Raw genomic sequence first — 19,694 nt, 5'->3', positions numbered from 1 at the left:
AGACTGTTGCTGCCTGTTTCCTCTGGCTCTGAATCTTAGAGCTAAAAAAAATGGGAGCTGTGAGAAACTTTTTATTATGATGGAAAAAGAGCATCTTCTGTGGGAGGTGAGATTCCAGAATGGAGCGTGAGTGACTGCTGTCACCCCAAAGGAGTTGTCAGAGCTCAACCAAACTTTTTCTTTCTTAACGCCTGTGATGTATAAAATGTTTCTGCTTGTTTCATTTCCCTCTTCTTCCTCTGGAATTCTGTTTCTTGACAAATAGGTATTTTGTGAGAGAGGATGGATGAATAATTGGAAAGTGAGTTTTTATATACTTTTTCAAATTCTTCACTGTTCATTTTGTTGGGAGAAAACCAGATGAAGATGGATAACTTGAACCCCAAACCCATATTGGGAGACAGGTTTTTTCGCAGTACTTGCCCTCTGTGATCCTGCCTGAAAAGTTTTATGTCAGTCTATAACACTGAAATATACATTGCAAATATCAAGCCTGCACTGGCTTTTTCTCATTTCTTGCAGTTATTGAGGCTGTACTGGAGAAAATAGTGAGAGATGCTGAGGCTTCTCCTGCAGCCGTTTTGGGGCTTTATTCACTCCTACCTGTTGGTGTGAAGGGCTCTTGCAATGGCTTGAAAGAGTTTTTTTGCATATTGAATGAGCTGTTGTTTACACGGAGTAAAATTAGTATTTTTGTTTGAATGCGGATAGGAGCCAGAAATGCCCATGTGAGGTTTTCTCCTGTACTGCCTCTGCTCTCTTAGCTGTAAAATGGGGGCGGTTACCAACAAGTCCCCTTCCGAAACACCTGCAGCTTTCTAGATGTGTAAAGGATTAATTAGTGGATGTACTTTAGCATCTTTTCTTCTTTTATGTGGTGCAAAATATATTTGACCTCAAGGCTATGAAATATGTATAACAGCAACCAGCACGGCAGAACCTTGCAGCAGCGAGAAGCTGGGGCAGGTGGGAGAAATCAAATGTATTCAATGTGACTCTAAAGCAAGAAAATGGGCTGTGGCTGGAGGAGCAGAGGAAGTACTTGCAGGAAGAGTTCAAAAATGAAATGACTAAAGTGGAAATCTGGGACTTGTAGGACATTTGCTTTGTCCTAAATGAAAGCATAAATGGGTCCTTAGGGAAAATGAATTTAACAGCCCAACTTGTGCCTTAGTTTCTGTCATTCTAGCTTGCTTTTCTTAGAGGTTCTTTTTGCAAAAGAGGTTGTTCATGGTGCTCTTCAGCAGAGGAGAACAATAAATGCATGGAACCTCATTTAGAAGCTGGGGTCACCTTCACCACTGAACAAACCTGTTTCTAATTGCAACTTCCACAGTTTTACTGCCGCTCAGCACTCGTACAGACAGAGTGGTGGTCATGAGGCTTTGTGTGGTTTGAGCACAGAATTATGGTTGGGGAAGTCGTGAATGGCCCTTCTGCCCATGACACACACTCCTGCATTTGTCTTGGAAACTCACTGAACCAGTCTGTTTTACCCTTTATGGGCAGATGGTGACTAATCCAATGTCCACCTCCCCAGGTGCTTGACTGGGTTGTTTGCAGGAAATTACGTGGTGTCGTTGTAGCCAATATAAATACAAGATGCAGGAAAAAGTCTTGTAATATTGAAGGCAAAAACTAAATAGTCATGCAGCTGAAATATTATTTATGATGGCCTTGACGCCACTTGTCACTGAAGATGCCGAAAATGCAGCAAGGGAACGGTGAGCTGCTCTACTCCCGGGACAGGCAGGGTGGCAGAGGAGGCTCTGTGCCTGTGCCACACTCCATGGGCTGGACAGAGTGGCCTTTCCCAGTATGAAATCACGTGAAAGTTAAAGGTTGTCTAAAACGGCAAAGTGAACACTGTCCTGTTAAAGGCAGAGGCCTTGAAAATATTTTTTTCTGTTATAATCGCTGTTAGGCTGTGTTTATTGTACTCACCTTTTGTAAAGCTTTCAGTACAAGCACATGGCAGTACTCAGCTGCTTTCCACAGGCGGTCAGGGAGTGCTGCCGAGATAACAGCAGTTTATCTGAAGCTGATGGGAGCAGCGGGGAAGATTCGCTGTGACAGCACCCGGCAGTCCTGAGTGGCTGAGCTCTCCTCACACAGCTGGTGCTACGGGCTGGAGGGTTCCCCTGGTGTCCCCATCCTGTGGGCTGGCTCAGCTCGCGGTGAATTGGTGTGAAACTGAGGCACCAAAAGGAGTTGGATTAAGTAAGAGTTGAACCCTCAGCTCTTTGTGGCTGCTGGAAGGGCAGGTGGTGCTTTCCCGAGCTGTGTCCTTGCCTTTTCCCATGCTGGGATTGGTGCACTGAGGGATCCAAGCCCGCTTTCAGGGACTGGGATGTGCGCCCTGGGAATGGGCCAGACCCTGGGTCTCTCCCACTTGTGAATCCTGTGTTTCACTGCAGAGCTGTGTCTCTAAAGTTAAGTGGAGGAAAATGTATCTAGGAGGTGAAAGAAGAGTTCAAAGTGTTCAAACCGAGAGGTGATGTTGGCCCAGTCAGTATTTTTCTTTTTGAAGAAAAAAACACATAAGCCAAAACATTTGCATGCAATATCTAGATTTAGGTCTGATTTAAAAGTCATGGTGCTTTTTGGAATTGCTGCAGTGTGCCTGAATTACAAAGAAAATTAAACTGCATAAAATACTTCAAAAATGTTTTCTCACGGGTTTTGGGGGTGGTGAGGAGGTATGTGTTTCTAAAGCTAGGCTGGGAGCTGCTGTCTTGAGTTGGCTGAAACGTAGGGTGGGGGGAACTGATGTTCTGAGTGTGAGGCCAAGTGGCAGTTCTAGAGCCTGGAGGTGAAGCTTTGTTTGAAAACAGAAAAGCACTAGGAGTTATTTTTAATAGTGGTCTGAATGCAGAAGCCTGTGAAGCTGTCAGGTCTTTCAGAAAAACAGGTAACTGTTTTTCTATCTTGGCATATTTTTTATATGTACCTTGAATTGAATCAGGGTTACTTCAAGTTCTAACCTGTGCTAAGTATTTAAACATCTGGACTCAGTGTAAGCGCCATTGCTGTCCAGGCATGAGAATTCTCTTAGATTGTTTTAACATTTTAAACTATTTCAGCAAAAAGCTGTATTTTCTATTCTGTTAAAACGGTAGATGTAGCTTCCAGTATTAAGTCTTGTGACATGGCTTATAACATGGCATGATAGAATAAATTGCAAATAATTTTACAGTGTCAGTACAGTGAAAGAAACTAAATTTCTAAACTATTTACTTCAGCTTGGTGCTGCTTTAAGGGTCTGCTATCAGGGATTCCAGGCAGTGAACAGCTGTCTGTCGCAGATGGGAGAAGAAAAAAACCCTTAGCTTCTTCCTTCTAAAAAGGTTTCCATATAAACCCTGTAGTAATGTAATACAACCTTTTAGTCAAATTTGAGTTTCCTGTTACATGTTTAAGTGAACCGACAGCAGACTCATATCTATTTGAAACCAAGTGGTGCAAGTGAATGCGACCCTGGGAATTTTGTACTCCAAAGCATTCTTGAAACCTCACAGATGCTTGTTGAGCAGTCAGATGTATTATTTATTGCATCTTTTTTTTTAAAAAAAAAAAAGGCCTTGCAGGTAGTTCATGACTTGTGTAGTCTGCTGTGTTTTGGTAAGATCAGTTGGTATTGTCTGTCCAGTGCTTGTACTGTTTCACCCAAGAAAATCAGGCAGTTTAGAAACTATCAGCAAATCCACATATTTTCATAGAGTCCAGGTGTAACCAAGTCTGAAAAAGAGTAGGTTTAAGTATGAGTGTTTTCTGCTGAGGTCTTGAGATGGCAGAAATGGAGGTCTTGCACAGAACTGCATGAAGTCTGGGATTATAAATTGGATGTGCTAGTTTGTTCTATGAGCTAGTTCACCATGACAATTATAAACTTATTAAAATAGTTACGACATGTCAGATCACAAAGTGCAGAAGATGGTAAGATCATTCTTTTTAAATGACAAAGTTGTTGTTGCTGTTGGCGTCCACCTGTCTCCTTTATGGTTATTTCCTTGCTATCTTTCTAGTTTAAACCCCTCTGGACTATTTACAGGCATTTTACAGTTCCTAGGTACTTAAAGTTTTTGTGCTTATTTGTTTTGAGTGACTTTGGTCTCCAGTTGTGGACTCCAACCTTTGAATTGTTCTTCACACGATGAATCAAAGCAGGTGCCAGCCCATCCTCTGCCCTTGGACAGACCTCGGGCACCAGTCTGGACACATCAGTGCGTTTGATTTAGCAAGGCAATTAATTCTGTTATTTTATCAGAGTATTGACTGGTTTGGGTTGGAGTCTGAAGCAGCTCTCTTTCTCTCTTTTTGGAGCTGTTGAGCTTTCCCTGTCGGGTGGAGCAGTGGTCCCTGCTCTCCTCAGCTCCCTGAGGCTTTATGTGGCTGCACCTCTGGGTTCATCTAATCCAAGGTGTAACAGGCTTTTTTCTGAATTCAGCAGATGGATTGTTCATAGAACATCAATTGGAAAGGGTGTTGAAATGCTGATTTCCCAAGTGTGGAGGTGCTGCTGCTGTTTTCGAGCCCCTTTTGGAAGTGACCCCTCTTAGAGGGCAGGGACCACTCCTGATGCAGTGTTCCTGGTGGCAGGAGGACATGTGGAAGTGTGTGAACTCAAACCTCTCCCAAACCAGCCAAGGATGATCAACCTGAGTGTGGCAGTGCTGGAGAAAAGGGCAGAGATTCCCCTCTGAGCAGGGTGATAACATTTTGCACTGCACAGCTCTTTCCAAAATGAGTGTCAGAGTGTCCCCACCAGCCAGGGCAGCAGTGCCAGCAGACCTGAGGGACCTTCCAGGGGACGTTGCAGTGTCTTGTTTCAGTGCATCCTCCCACTTTTCAGCCCAAACACCCTTTGGTGTTTGATGAGGTGGGACTCCCCAGGACTGGCTGTGCTGTCCCTTTGGGGGAGGCTGTTGCCATCCTGCTCCTCCATGCAGAGTCTCCAAATGAATCACAATCTCCTCACCACGTGGGTGGTATTGCAGGGACCAAAAACCACACAGATAAGGGCTGTGACCCTGTCCCAGCTCAGCCTGCTGACAGAGCAGGTGTTGCTCCACACCCTGGGGAGGATTTGCAAGTCTTTCATTTTGCAGAGCTTAGTGACAGATCCCGTTCTCCAATTACTTTTGTCGTTGGGTCTTTGGGGAGCCCACGTGCTGTGGGGTGGGAGCTATCCACAGCCTGTTCAAACCTCGTGGTGTGCATGGAGTGGAGTTTGAAGTCCCTGCTGGCAGAAGAACCAGGTGCTGGGTAGTTGGGACTGCTTCCTCTGAGAGCCAGGGTGCTGGGGTGGCACAGCCCACGCTGTTTCACCCCTGCTCGTTGGTGCTCACTTCCCACATCGCCGCTGTCTCCTGCCTCCAGTGGTCCAGGGTAATGTAAGTTCCAATTTCCCTTCTTTCCGTAGAGCCAACTCTCCCCTTTGGCTTGGGAGAGTAACTTTTTTCTTAACTTGGTGATTTTTGAACTGTGGAGTTGGAGAGGAAAACCTCTGCAGATGGTGCAATAATTGGGGAATGCCAACCTACAGGACAGGTGACAGCTTCCAAGTACATTCAATACGATCCTTTCAGGAATTCCAGTTGAAGTGTCTAGTCCTGTTCTTAACCTTGTTGCTGCCATCCTGAGAAGGGGTGGGTTTTCTCCTTGTTGGAACATTTTGTTTGCTGCATAGGAACACTCTGAATGTGAAGCCTCCCTTGGGGGGTTTGTGCTGGGCTCTGGTTCTTGGGGCAAATCTCTGTCATTGCAGTGAGGAGACAGAGAGAAAAGCTGTAGGTATTTTAAGGTTTCTTTCCCACAAGAGTAGAGTCTCAGGGTACACAGATATCAAACATGAACATAAAAATTCCTTCCTCTTTCATGGAGAATCTGCTTAATTCTTTGTGCTGCTGGTGTTTCATTAGCTCTTCTGTCAGAGTTGTAAACAAATGAGTCTCGAAAATACTAAATTGTAACAAACCCCCCAAGGAACATTTAAAAGGTTTTAAAAATACATGACTGTATTTTAAGGAAGCAAGTAAGTCACGACCCAGTGTCTGTGTGCCACCCTTTAATCAACTGGGAAACCTAGGGAGTGACTCTCAGCTGTCAGTGTATTAAGAAGCAGTGCTGCCTTTTGTGGAGTCTGTATATACTGAACTCAGGGCCATGGAGTAAATATTCTTGCTGTGTGTTCATAATCATTCTACTTAGAGTAAGCGCTTCTTGGGTGGGTATTACAAACCTGTTAATCTTTATGGTATTTATAGGGTAATTTTTAACTCTCTTGAGCTCTTTACTTCCTTGTGGGTCAATTACTCAATTTATAACATTATGTCAGATGTAAGAACTTTACCATCCAAGAGTAAACAGTGTTGGGGATGGTTCTGTACCTGTGTTTGCACTTAGTTCTTTGTATATTAAGGTATGCAATAACTTATTCTGTGACTGACTTATTGAGATTTCTTTTAGTGCCCCTGGTTTGCACTTTGAGGTGACTGTAATGTCTTATTTTAGCTTTTCTGCTTCATCACTAATGCAGGAAGAGGGACTGTTCTGCTTTTGCACTTGCTTTGCCACGTGGCTTCCAACTTCCCTGGTCAAGCATAGTTGCACCTGGATTTTGCTGGACTTGAAAAGTTTCTTTTGATGAGTAGTAGTGTGTTATTCACGGGTACTAATAAGGTGTCAGCATTGGGGAGGTTGGGAAAGAAATGCAGGGTGGCCAGGACTCGTTTCCATGAGTAAGCTCATGGTTTTTAGTAATCTGATACTACTGAGTTTATGCTTCAACACTGAAGCTTATTAGAGCAATAGAAAATTGTTACAGAGGGCAGAATATAGTGTGAAATGTGATTTGTCTCTTATACAGAGCTTGCACATTTAGTTATAATTTTCTTGAAAGGTTAATTCCCAGCTTCTCTTCAGAACATTCTGTGCAGGCCTTTCTGCAGGGAAAAAAAAAAAAAAAAAAAAATTGGACCCAATTTAAATAGACAAGTCTTGTGAATCCTGAAAGAATTTGGGCATTTAGCCCAGGAAAGGGAGAGTTCTCTGCAAGAACTTCATTAACCCTGTCTGTCATCAAAATAAGTAATAAAAGTAGCTCTGCAGACATTATAAAGAACAGATCTTCTTTGTTTTACCCTGTGGCCTTGATCTGCAAGGTACTGGTGAATGAATTTTGTACTTTAAGGACAGCTGTGCCCATGTGGGAAGGGAGATGGAGATGTGCTACATACAGGGATACACAAGTGGGGATATGAATTAAAGAGCTGCATTACTTTTTGGAGAACTTGGTGCCATTGGTTCCAGGTACTCAGGAATGTGCAGGGAAGCTGACTTTTATTTAGCAGCAGTATTGATAATACAGTCTTACTTGCTGTAAGTTATTTCGGGGCGGAAAAACACAAACAATATTTCTAGCATAGCTATTTTTGTAAGTAGAGAAACGTTAAATGTTTTTACATGGAGAAGAGTTTCTGCTTCCGTTTGGCTGTTGCTTGCAGGATCCAGATGCTGTGAAAGCTCTTCTTGCGATGCCAACATCTGGCTGCCTGCACATTTTGGGTAGAGTTTTATGAGGTGGCTTTGAAGTTGCTTTTGGATTTGAATCACATGAATCTTTGGATTGGCTGGGCTGCACAATTCTCAGCATCATTTCCTTTTCCTTCCGATTATGGGAAATGTAAATACTTCAAGCTGTTGTTCTGATGTTTTGAAGTTGGGGGAACACATATCTCTGTTTTCCTCCATTCCCTTTACTTGGATTTGAGACATAATTTGAGTCTTTAATAGCCAACAGCACGGCTGTAGAGAGAAGCTGCATGAGCAGAGTTGGTTACAGCAGGTCTTGTGGATTTTGAGCCATCTGACATGGGCTTGCTCTCGTACTTTCATCTACCTTTCTCAAACATTTCAGAAATTGCAGCAGTATTTCAGAAGTATTTTTGTGAGTTTGCTTAATACTTCTTGAGTGCTTGGAAGTGTTCTAATTAAAAGATACTTGTAAGTGCTAAGTGGTGGTGTTTCCAATCGCATATGTACATAAAGATTTATGGAAAACTTAGTTAAGATTTAGAGTTGTATGTTTGTTAAACTTTCTGAGGACAGGCAGGGCTGAATGGATCCCACATTCAGGGTTTGGGGCTGTAGCAGCAGAGCTGATTTAAGTTTTATCTTTGTACTTTTAGATCTTAATTCTGGTTTTGTCTCACTGGCTTAAGATGGTCTGTTCCCTTGTGCTCCTGTGTGGGATGGGTGGTTGCTAAAGGTGCTTGATAGGAACCAGCTGTGGACACTTTGCATTCTTTGTTGTCTGGTAGAAACTTATTTTAGGGGTTGGTTTAGATTGAGGGGTTTCACCACAGCCTCAGAACAATCCATCTGCTCAAGTGCTTGAGTTTCGGTTTGGTGCTGACCAGGGCTCCTCAGATGTTGCTGGAGAGCGGAGCTGCATTTCAGCTGTCATTGTCACCTGCCTGGGGGTGCAGTGAAATCACTCCCTCCCGTGCCAGCAGCCAGCCTGGAACGGAGGTGGCAGAGCTGGTACAGACAGCGTGTGTTCCGTGGCTCCATGAGATGGGACTCGTTTCAGTTAGCATTTAATGATGTGGAAATGTCTGGCAGTTTCTGTGAACATTTATGTTATGAATATATTCCCAGCCTATATTTAATCTTCCCTTCATCAGAAATGAATGAATTCCAAGAAGGATAACAGAAGTGTTCTTAAATAATTTGGCTTCTTGTTTGAAAGCTTTATTGCATTATAAATTAAAACGTGAGCATGTTGTTGCATGCTTGGTAAGCTGTACAGTAAAATTCCAGGTAGATTTGGTACGTGTTTATTTTTGACATGTGTTTTGTTAGCAGTGGTGGTGGCCTGAGAGATCTGGCTCTGATGGTTCAAAGGTGATAAAAATGAATACAGTGAATTTTCTGGAGGGCTCAAAATTGCAACTGTGAGAATAGAAATGAAAGTTGGCTTGTTACTTTATCTGAAACACACCTAAGTGTAAACTGGTCGGGGAAGAATGCAACCTGTTGCTGTGCCGTGGTCTCAGGATCACCTCTCTTCAGAGGAAGTATTGTCCCTTTAACTGCTGCTGACTGCTGTCCATCCTCAGTTTTGGATGGGAATATGTATTTGATGTTTACATCCTATGCAAAAGTCACACATAAATATTTACATGTGGTCTTGTAGTAGGAAATGGAGTGCAGTGAAAGAAGGGGTAGGAATAGTCCAGTTAAGCTGGTGAAAAGGAACATTTACCTTAAAATATAAATCATCAAGTGCTCTTGGCACTGATCCTGGGGCTGTTTGATAGGAGCCTTGTGAAGCCATCCCTTGGGATGGATGGATCTGCAGAGCATCTGAAATGTGTCCAGAAGACTTAAGCAATTACGGTTTTTTTTTGGTTTAGGACCAAGTTCTAGGGAGCTGGTACTACAGCACAGGAAAAAACCAACCAAACAAAACCCAACCCTTACCTCAGTTAAAACTTTTAAAGCTAAAATTAGAAATAAACTACCTGCCTGCCTGATGAGAGATGGGCACTTGAAACCTTCTCTCAAGTATAGTATTAACTCAAGTGGCATTCTCAAACACAGTGATGCAGCCAAGAACACTGTGCCTGACCTTGCTATTTTCAAGCCATTGTACCAGATTTTCCCCCAAACTAGAAGACTGAGTATTTGAAGTTATAATCCTGCTTGCTTAGAATGGGAATGTGGACCTGAGCTGGGTGTAGGTAGTGATTCGAAACAGAGTGGGATGTTTCATACACTCGATTATTGGCAGGAAGCATTAGTTTTATTGACATCCACAGAGGGATGACTCTGCATAGCTTTAAATAGTTATCTTAAAGTCATTTTGCTTCTAGGTATGGACCAGTGAATTATGGTGTCTGTCACAGCATTTGTTTAATGAGTATCAATTGTTGGCATGGTATGAAAAAGCTCCAGGGCTTTTCAGCCATTTCACTCAAACATTCCCAGTTAGTGGATTTGGGGTCTTTGAGGAGCCCATCCCTTACTGGCTGTTGAAAATCTGGTTTGCACAAAGTCTTAACAGAAACCTATCTGCAGCTGCTCTCAGGGTAAATCCAACCCTCCAAAATGTGGGGTGTGACTAAAGCACCGTTCTTCTCTTCAGTGATGAGTTTGTTGCAGAGACCCTCCTCCTTTCCAGGGAGTTATAAATTGCACGTAGCTCACACGGTCGTGTTTGTGTGTGTGAATCTGTAGATGCAGTTTCATTGTGATGCTAGGCTTGAAATTCGGAAACTGTTTCTGGGTGATTTACTGGACTCTGTTTAGCAGTTTTTGCTTGAATTCCCTCAGTGCAGCCAGAGCTGTTGGTGAGAGAGGCCCCAGTCCCTCTCGCAGGGCAGGGGTGGTCATGCCGTGACCACCACCCTCCACAGGCAGCTCTTGCTGAGCAGGTTTTTACTGAATCACATTCTCTAACTGTGCTCTTGCAGGGTTCTCTCCTCAAGCATTTCGGTGCTGTTCCTCGTGTTGTTTCCTTTAACATTCATATTCATGGTTTTTCAGTGTTGGCAGGTGTGTATTTCACATTAACATGAGGGGTTTTTTGGATGTTAGACTGCTATTTGCTTATGGTAATTTCCAGTCATCATAAGGTGACTGTTGAGAGAGATGAGCAGAGAGGAAAAAAATTGTCAGGCATTTACAGTAAATACTCTCTGCTTTTGGAAACGCTGTCAGAAGTTTAATTGTTAGGTTCAAGTAAGTTTGTCATGTGCCAGACAGAATCAGTCTGCTGTAATGAACGGGTTACGCACTTCACCAGCAAAAAGGGAGAGTGAGAAACCAAGGGATGCTCAGGATTTCCTGTCACCTTGCACTGCAGAAGGAACAGGGTAGGCTTTTTAACCTAGCCTGTAATTAGGTTTTGCATGGAAGCATATATTACTGTGCTCGCTTTGCCAAAGCTCTTCAGTATGATGGATGAGATTTAAAGGTTGATCTGACTAAATTGCAATGAGAATACTAACGACAAAGATATTTCTGTTGTGAACTATTCCTACCAGACATCATAGCTGTGACAGAAATGGTGTAAAGTAATGGACAATAAAAGTCACTCGAAAATAATACTCTCCTAAGACTGGGCTGCCTTCCCCAGAGCACGTACCCTGAACCACAGCAATAATGTAGTCATAAGCCCAGACCATCATTTAAATATATAGGTAACCTCATAGAGTATCCTGGCAGATTTATTTTATGAGCAAGGAAGAGGAAGAATATTACTGGGCAGTAGAGAGGAAGAAAGTGGTGCTGATGTGGTTGTGTTTATTCTGTAAAACAGTTTGCATTGCTGCAGCCTGTGGGGAGCCTGCAGTGAGCAGCACAGTGGCTCCCAGGGCAGCGCATCCCTGCGGATGTCGCAGCTGGCTGGGTGTGCACTGCTGCGTTTCAGTCCCTACAACTCCCTGTGCGTGCTGAAAGATGGACATTTGGGCAGGAGGTGAAGTCATGTTCTTGACTGGTTTTAATCAACTTGTGGATTTCTGGAACCACGTAGGACTTCCCATTTTGTTTCGGTTTGTTTTACACAAGGTACCCAAACAGAGCTGCTTGGCTCCCCCCACGAGTCCCTGTGTAGGAGGATGAGAGGGGTGTACAGTAACTGGGGGGGAAGCGGATTTGTGTGTCACATATCTCTGCTTTAACAGTCAGTTACATGTGTGTGTGTAAATGTGTGTGTGGTGGGCAGCAGCAGGGCTGAGCGCTGGGCACACGCAGCAGCTGGTGTGTTGCAGGAAGGTGAAAAGTGCTGGTACAGAAAACGGTTGTAACACTGAACACAAGCTGCTGCTTTGCTGCCTGCTCAAGAGGTGCACGGGCCTGTCATGTTGATTATACGTCTGGGAGTAAATAATTTGGCCTGCAGTTGAGTTGGAGGCATCCCGAGACACATGGTGATACCCGATCAGACTGGTCACAGCTGCTTCACCGAGGAGCACCCGGGGCACCGCGGCGGCTGGGACTGAATGCCAGGATGCTGATGAGGTTCTGCTCCTTAATGAGTGTCTCGTAACTAATGATCCTGGCCTTTGCTACCAAGTGCCCTGGGCTGTTCTGCCTTGAGAATCCCACCTGTCAGGTACCTGCAAGGTATCAGGGGTTTGATGGGATTTTGTGTTTTGCTTTCCACTGATTAGGTGCAAGAAGAGAAGTGTAAGGACACTGAGGTACCCGGAGAGGAATTGCAGCTGGGGATGTGGCAGGGGGGCTGACTGCACAAGAGGGTTTCTGTTTTCCCTGTAATTGGAAAAACTCCAGCTTACCTGTGAGTGCCGCTGCATGGAGTGATAACTGTACAGCTGAAAGGTGACAGTAGTGTGGGAGAAGGAGCTGCTTGTCCCACGTGGGCTGTGGTCATTTTTCCCGTGATGGTAATGATGATCCTGTTCTTTAATTCACTTTCTGGAAAGATATGTGATGCTTTGTGCAATTTAAAGATGTTTTGATTTACAGTCATAGTCAAGACTCAGTGTGAAAATGTGTGATACTGTAGAACTCGTAGGAAATTTGGAAGCAGGAATAAAAGGAGAAGCGCAGAGCTAAGACAATGTCAAGCAAAAACAGGCCAGTGTTAAGAGTGTACCTTGTACCTTTTCTGATGTAGTGCAGGACCTGTTGTTGGCTGCTATTTGAAGATGCTCCGTAGAGCCCTTTCCTGGGGATTCCCCTTCCCTCTCCCTGTCCAGTGCCAAAGCCCGGAATAGCCGAGCTGACAGCCTGGGGCAGGACACGCTGTCCCGAGGTGTCAGCGGGCTCCCTGCTGTCATGTGAGCTCTGCTGGCTCTCTTTTCAAAGCTGCTAGTTTGTTCTTACTCCTTTCTCTGCTTCCAGCTGTAGCACTTCAAACAAGCAGTGCCCGAGTGCAGATCCTGCCCCTGCTTGTGGCAGGTGAGCTCTCCTGGGCTGTGAACTGCCTGCCCCTGTGCTCCTCACAGCGAGGGATTGCTCCTGCCCCTGTGCTCCTCACAGCGAGGGATTGCTGCTGCCCCTGTGCTCCTCACAGCAAGGGATTGCTGCTGCCCCTGTGCTCCTCACAGCGAGGGATTGCTGCTGCCCCTGTGCTCCTCACAGCGAGGGATTGCTGCTGCCCCTGTGCTCCTCACAGCGGGGGATTGCTGCTGCCCCTGTGCTCCTCACAGCAAGGGATTGCTCCTGCCCCTGTGCTCCTCACAGCGAGGGATTGCTGCTGCCCCTGTGCTCCTCACAGCGAGGGATTGCTGCTGCCCCTGGTGCTCCTCACAGCGAGGGATTGCTGCTGCCCCTGTGCTCCTCACAGCGAGGGATTGCTGCTGCCCCTGTGCTCCTCACAGCGAGGGATTGCTGCTGCCCCTGTGCTCCTCACAGCGAGGGATTGCTCCTGCCCCTGTGCTCCTCACAGCGAGGGATTGCTGCTGCCCCTGTGCTCCTCACAGCGAGGGATTGCTGCTGCCCCTGTGCTCCTCACAGCGAGGGATTGCTGCTGCCCCTGGTGTTCCTCACAGCGAGGGATTGCTGCTGCCCCTGTGCTCCTCACAGCGAGGGATTGCTGCTGCCCCTGTGCTCCTCACAGCGAGGGATTGCTCCTGCCCCTGTGCTCCTCACAGCGAGGGATTGCTGCTGCCCCTGTGCTCCTCACAGCGAGGGATTGCTGCTGCCCCTGTGCTCCTCACAGCGAGGGATTGCTCCTTGAGTTTCCTTGTGGCAGCTGGAGGGTGATGGTTCCCTTGGGAATGCCCAGAGTGGGCTGTGATCAGATCACTCAGTTCCCATGCTCAGAAGTAAATCCATTCCCTGGTTTTGAGCATGGGTCCTTTCCAAGGCAGGCCACAGTGGCTGCCCACTTTGATCAGTGTTGGGTGTGGACACTTAGTGGCGCTGCCTGGAGGTGTCTCTGTGCCGGGAATGTAACGTGTGGGTTCCTGTGGGGCTCAGGGCTGAGCAGCCAGGTGTTGGAACCAGGGTTTGCTCTGTGTGTGTGGGCTTGGAAGAGAGAGAACATGTGTCTCTCCCTTCAAGTAAACAGCCTTTCTCCAAATCCTAAATAATAATTAAGATAGTTCCAGCAGTATAACATAAGGTAGGAATTTCATAGGGCATTTTAATGTCAATATTGAGGCATAGTTTTATCTAAGTATCTTCACCCGGTTACTGATAAACCTACAGATGCTTGAGACTGAAAAGATCCTAAAATCAAACTTACACGTACTAGCAGTGATTCTCCTTCCCTCACTGGAGTTTCATGGTACTGACTTTGAAAAACTGTTTTTATTGAGAGCAACCCATGTGTTCATCTGTTTAATGTAGCAGGAATGGTAGCTCTTTTGTCTAGAGACTGTCAGAGTGAAAGTTCATCTGCTTGAGACACAAGAAGAGCCTCTCTCTGCTTTCCCCCTGTGTTACGGGAGCTGGTGTTGGGAAAGATCTGCCAGAGCTAAGGGTTTATTTCAGGGAAACTGTTAAAAGAATTGAGCACTGCTTGCTGAAGAAATTCTTCCGCATCGTATTTTCTCCCCCACTCCCACAAATATTTAAAATACCTTTGTATTTTAAACTAAGGCTTAGTCATTGCCCAAGTGCCAGGCACACACTATTAATACACTAATGAGGTCAGGTTGTGTTCTTTCACTGAGTGAATACTTGCCAAAACTCTTGAAATAAGTTTCTGCAAATGCTTGTGTTGGCCACTAAATCGTCCCTTGTCACCATTAGGATTCAGTCAGTGCCAAGGACAGGAGTGGTGTGACTCGGAATGCCAAAACCTGTGTATGGCCCTTTGTGGGAAAGGGACATGGGTGCATTTACTGTGGCTGTTCTGTAAATGCTGTCACTGTATTTTGGGGCGAGAGCCTGGCCTCGGTGTTCTGAGATGTGTGATTCTCTCTGTGCCAGAGGAGAATTAGTTCATCTGGGATCATTGTTGTTCCAGCACTGGAATGCCTCAGCTGCCTGATGGGCAGCTCTTTACAGTTTCTGCATGTTCTGGTACCATTTCTGAGGGGAGCAGACTCTCCTTTCTGATTGCTGTGTTGGGCTGGCCTGAAACTGCAGCAAGGGAATCCATTCATGGAATTTTCCCTTGTTTGTCTGTTATTCCTACAACACTTCAGTCTCATTTAATCCAGTAAAGTTCCTAGCTCCTGCTTCCTGTGTTTTGCCAAACTGCACGAAAACTTGTAATTTGAGGGTGGAGAAGAAAGACTGGGTAAATTTTTCTTGTCTTTGACCAGAGAAAGTGGCAACAGTCTGGTGGGACTTTCTGTCATTTTTGTTTTACAAATGGAGATGGGCAGAGCTTCCTGGGTGTCCCCTAAGTGCCTGGGAGCATGTAGCTACTGTTACAGGTGACAAAAGCAGTGTCTTTAGCAGAGAACAAACCACACACTGAACAAACCCATTTTGTGCTCGTTTGTTCACTGTGGGACAATAGCAGCAGTGTTTGTGATCCTGGTGGTTTTGTTGGTATTCCCTGGAGGTGGGTGCTCTGAGCAGTGGCTGTGCCCGAGCTGTGTGAGTGGTCTGGGGAAGGGGGGACAGCGCTGAGCCCCTCTGTGCCCGCCGGCCGGGCACTCACACCAACCTCTCCCCTTTGTTCTCCTCAGCAGAACCGAGAGGCAGAGTCTGGTATGATACCATGGAAGGGCAGCACAACCATCCTCATCACCTAGGGGACCAGAACAACCCTCTGTGCAAGCTGCCAGGACAGGAATTCCAGCATGATCCTCAGGTAAGTGCAGGCGTCTCTGATCCATCTCCCTCTGTCTTTTCTTACCTTCATTCTGTAAAGGTCTCCTGATTTCTTAGCTTTTAGCTGCCTTTGCCTTCCTCCTTTTGTTTTTAGTGCAGTTTTAGGGAATATCCAGTTTGGGATTCTGCCAGCCAGCCAAGTTTTCTGAACCCACTTTTTGATTATGATAAGAGAAAAAGGGAATAGTTTGAATTTTTCTTAAAGCAAGTGTTTTAAAATCATCTTATGAAAACGTACTGAGTTGGCTTTCTCTTGTCTTTGATTCTTTGGAGAAAAGGCCAAAGTAAAATAGATGATTGTGTAAGTGAATAAATCTATTTTCTTGCCTCTTATAGTTTCATCATAAGTGCTGAAGAACTAATTACCAAATAAAAGGAGAAGCTCATTCTACATGGAGCTGTGGGCTCCTTGTGAGTCTCTGGAACTCATCCTGCAATGAATTTGTCCATACTATAATAAAGTCTCACTGTAGCAGCTCCTCTCTCTTCCTGCCTTTCTGCAGGAGGAGCTAAAACCAGGATTAACCCACAGTCCGTGTAATCATGAAACTTGGATTTTGTGAATTCTGTCCGCTTGACTTTTCAGCCTGTTTTCTGTTGATCAGAGCAGTTCAGTTTTACCCCTGTGTTATTTTAAGGAATAAACCAGAAGCACCAGGGAAGGCTGTCAGAAAGAAGAGCACTGGTGCTGTGCTGTGGGGAGGGCTGGGGTGATCCCTGCAGATCCAGGGGTGCTCCAGGCTCCCCGGGGCACAGCCGTCCTTGGGAGAGCTCTGGCAGTGCCCAGCACAGGCTCTGCTCAGGGGGAGGTTTCTGCACACAGCCAGTGCACTGCTGGGAAAGTAGCATGGTGTGGAGCAAAGCCCCCTCTCCTAATGTAGCAATTTGTCATATTAAGTCATTTAATAATAATTGAATCCCCTTGATTAATCTCCTAGAATTAGCCAGTTGCATTTTGAGCAATTAGGGTTAATTACTGCCTCATTTGGCAGGATAGTGCCCCTGTAATTATTTCATGAACAAGATTAGGAAGTGTTCCTGTGCAGCAGATACATTCATGGCATCTTGGAGCACATGTTAGAATTTGTAATGACATAGTTAAGTGTAATTAGTAGCTAATAATCTGTGTTCTGCTGTGATGCTGATGCTGAGTGGGCTCATTTTGCTGTATGGTCATTGTTCAGTGAAAGCTCCCCTCAACTCTGCTAATACCCAAGTTCTGTTAATGGAGGGCTCTAGCAAACTGTTCTGAGAATGATCTAATTTGGAATTAGAATTGCAGGAAGGCTTCCTTTGGTTTTGCTGTCAAAACAACATAAAAAGACCTGAATAACGAAAAATATACAGTCTACCAAGGAACTGCAAAAAAATGCATATAAAAAAGGTGGTGTTTAGAAGCCTTACATTGGTGGTATGACAGGGTTGCTGGTGACATATTTCTGGTTCTCCGTTTTTCAGGAATATAATTATATATACTTTTTCAAATCTCTGGTACTTTTTACCTGAAAGAATCTGAAATTGCATCCTTTCTTTCCTCTGAAAATCTGAGTGACGCAGACATGCTGTGTCATAGTTTGTGGGAGGGAGGTTTGGGAAGGTAGAACTGACCAAGCTGGTCATATGAGGAATGTCATTAATGGCAGAGAGAAAAACTTGAACAGAAAAAACCAGAACATGAGTTCTTAGAGTCTTGGATGTGGAGGGAGCTTTGCATGGAATGGCCTTCCCTTCCTTCCAGCCCTTTCACTACAAGCTACTGTGCCAGCCCCCAGAGGACCAGCAACAACGTGCTCCTCTCCCAAAGCTTTCCCTGTAATTATGCTGCTTCCTAAAGCTTCTTTTGTCAGTTCTGACAGAAGTGTCAGTTCTGCTTTATAACTCATCAGTACAAAATATGAGGACGTGTGTCAGGCTTTTCTTTCTGTCTTTAACTGCTGTAGTTTAGTTAATAAAATTAAATCTTTGAGTAATGCTGGATACTTTGGAGTTATCTGTAATACAAAAAAATTTTAAAAGTGTCCAGTAAAATCACAGTTTTAGCTTTTGGTTGTCATACCTGCCCAGAAATACCCCAAGGAAATTCATCAGTGAGAAGGAGAACATTTTCTAGTAATGTTCCAGAGTGAAGGTGTTAATTATTTAAGTCTCCACATTACTTAGCATTTATAGCAGTAAGCAATAAAAAATTATTTAGGAGTAAAACAGTGATATAAAAATATAAAGTTGTAATTTTTCACTTAGTTTTCATACTAAATAAACACAGTAACTCACTTTTAAATAACCGTTTTATGTACTCACATCTTAGCAGCAGAGCTGTTAAGAGATTATTTCTATGGTGATTTTAATTTATGAATGTCACCTTGTCCTTCTATTTCCAAGCTGGTATTTCTCTCTTCCCTTGTCGTGTTGTAGTACAAATGTCTGGACAGGCACAGAATATCTGGATATCAGGACAGATTCCAATCATGCTGACAGAGATGCTGAAACTTTAAAACTTAAGCCAAGTTCTTCAGCAAACTCTAAATTCCAGGTAACAGGTCAGGTGAAGGATATTTTATGACTGTGTAGTCTAATTTTGAAGCTCAAATTGAAAAACCTGATGTATTCTTCAATAATTACTCGGCTACCTGTTTGAAGGATAATCCATATTTTAAAAGTTTCCTCATCTCTTGCAAGCTCAGAAGTTCTTTCTTTAATCAATCTGTTCTAATGTATTCTCATAAATTCACCCTGGAATTTCAGCCTCAAAGTATGCAAAATTCTTTTCAGATAGGCATTATTGAATGGAGGCAGGTGTATAATTTTGGGCATACTAAAAGGGTTTGAAATACTGATGTTGATAGTAAATCATTGCTTCTAATGTGTGCGTGTTCTTTGGGAGGGGCTGGAGCTCCCCCAGTACTACTGCAGATGTCTTTTAAAGGTGAAATTAGTTACAGTAAATGTCACTCAGATGAAGTATGCACTTTAGAAGCAAGGAAACCATTCTCTTAAAATTAATGATGCATTGCAAATATCAGAAAAAATCCTTATATCCAGCGTAAAGATAATTAAAATTCAGGTCAGAAGTGTATGACTTAGTCGGGCTAAATTTTTTAATGAGATTTCAGAAAATTAATTGGGCGAGTATGTTTTTACTCTTCTAAAGAATATTTCGTTTCGTGGCTCTACAGGAAAGCTGCTTTTATTGGCATCTGAAAATCGTACTGTCTGACTTTTTAACTGCTGGTTAACTAATCTTAACAGTTTTTAGGTTGATTACAAATACTCTAAATGCCTGCAGCCCTTTGTGCAGGGCTGACTGGTGCCTGTTCTTCACGTGCCAATCAGCAGTAAAACGACTGACTGTATTATTAATTAACATTAGCACTCTGGGTTTGTGTGTTGTGCAATTAGCAGTGACCCTTCCCCTTCCTCAGCCCATTGCTGGGTTCCTCGTGCCTCTGGGGCAGCAGGGACAGGCCTGGCTCTGCAGTGGGGCTGCGTTTGTGATATTTCTGTTCTCACTCCCAGCGTGTTCCTTGGCCCACAACAAGGGCTTGGAGGCTGCAGGCAGAGCTGCTCCCGCAGTTCTCTCGGGGCTGTTCAGGTTTCCCCTGGATCTTAAGAAATTACAAAGAGGTAAATGTATTGCCAATCGCTAATTGTTCTGGAGATTGGAAGTCTTTCTACAGAACAGTTTTTTCTTATTCTTCCCGATCCCCAAACAGAAATTCTGGACAACTACTCATTAAGAAAATAAAATACAACAGATGTGTTTGGGGTGTGTAGGTGTCCTACCTGCCCGTCCTTGGAGCAGGACTGGGGGAGCTGTGCGGTCTCCAGTTGCACAGGTGGGTGTTTGTGTTGCTGCTGCTCAGGTGCATTGCTGCAGTGCACAGACAGCCCCTGGGGTGGGGGTTCTTAACTACCAGCTACATCCAAGG

At 44.5% G+C, this 19,694-nt stretch overlaps 1 protein-coding gene across 3 annotated transcripts in view; it reads left to right on the top strand.

Moving 5' to 3' along the window:
• Positions 1 to 19,694, top strand: part of NEK6 (NIMA related kinase 6) — a 49,908-nt gene that overhangs the window by 1,222 nt on the left and 28,992 nt on the right. The window contains exons 1-2 of one of the 3 annotated variants that reach the window (XM_040083354.2): positions 13,485 to 13,802; positions 15,624 to 15,748. In XM_040083354.2, the coding sequence (XP_039939288.1) occupies positions 13,793 to 13,802; positions 15,624 to 15,748 (135 nt within the window). In that variant the 5' untranslated portion in view covers positions 13,485 to 13,792. Of the gene's footprint in view, positions 1 to 13,484; positions 13,803 to 15,623; positions 15,749 to 19,694 lie in introns of those variants that run through there. The other 2 variants (XM_040083355.2, XM_040083356.2) reach the window with 2 other exon arrangements.

The sequence above is a fragment of the Hirundo rustica genome, chromosome 20, assembly GCF_015227805.2.
Source record: "Hirundo rustica isolate bHirRus1 chromosome 20, bHirRus1.pri.v3, whole genome shotgun sequence".
Classification (NCBI taxonomy): Eukaryota; Metazoa; Chordata; class Aves; order Passeriformes; family Hirundinidae; genus Hirundo; species Hirundo rustica.
This window is presented reverse-complemented; position numbering and strand designations above follow the sequence as displayed.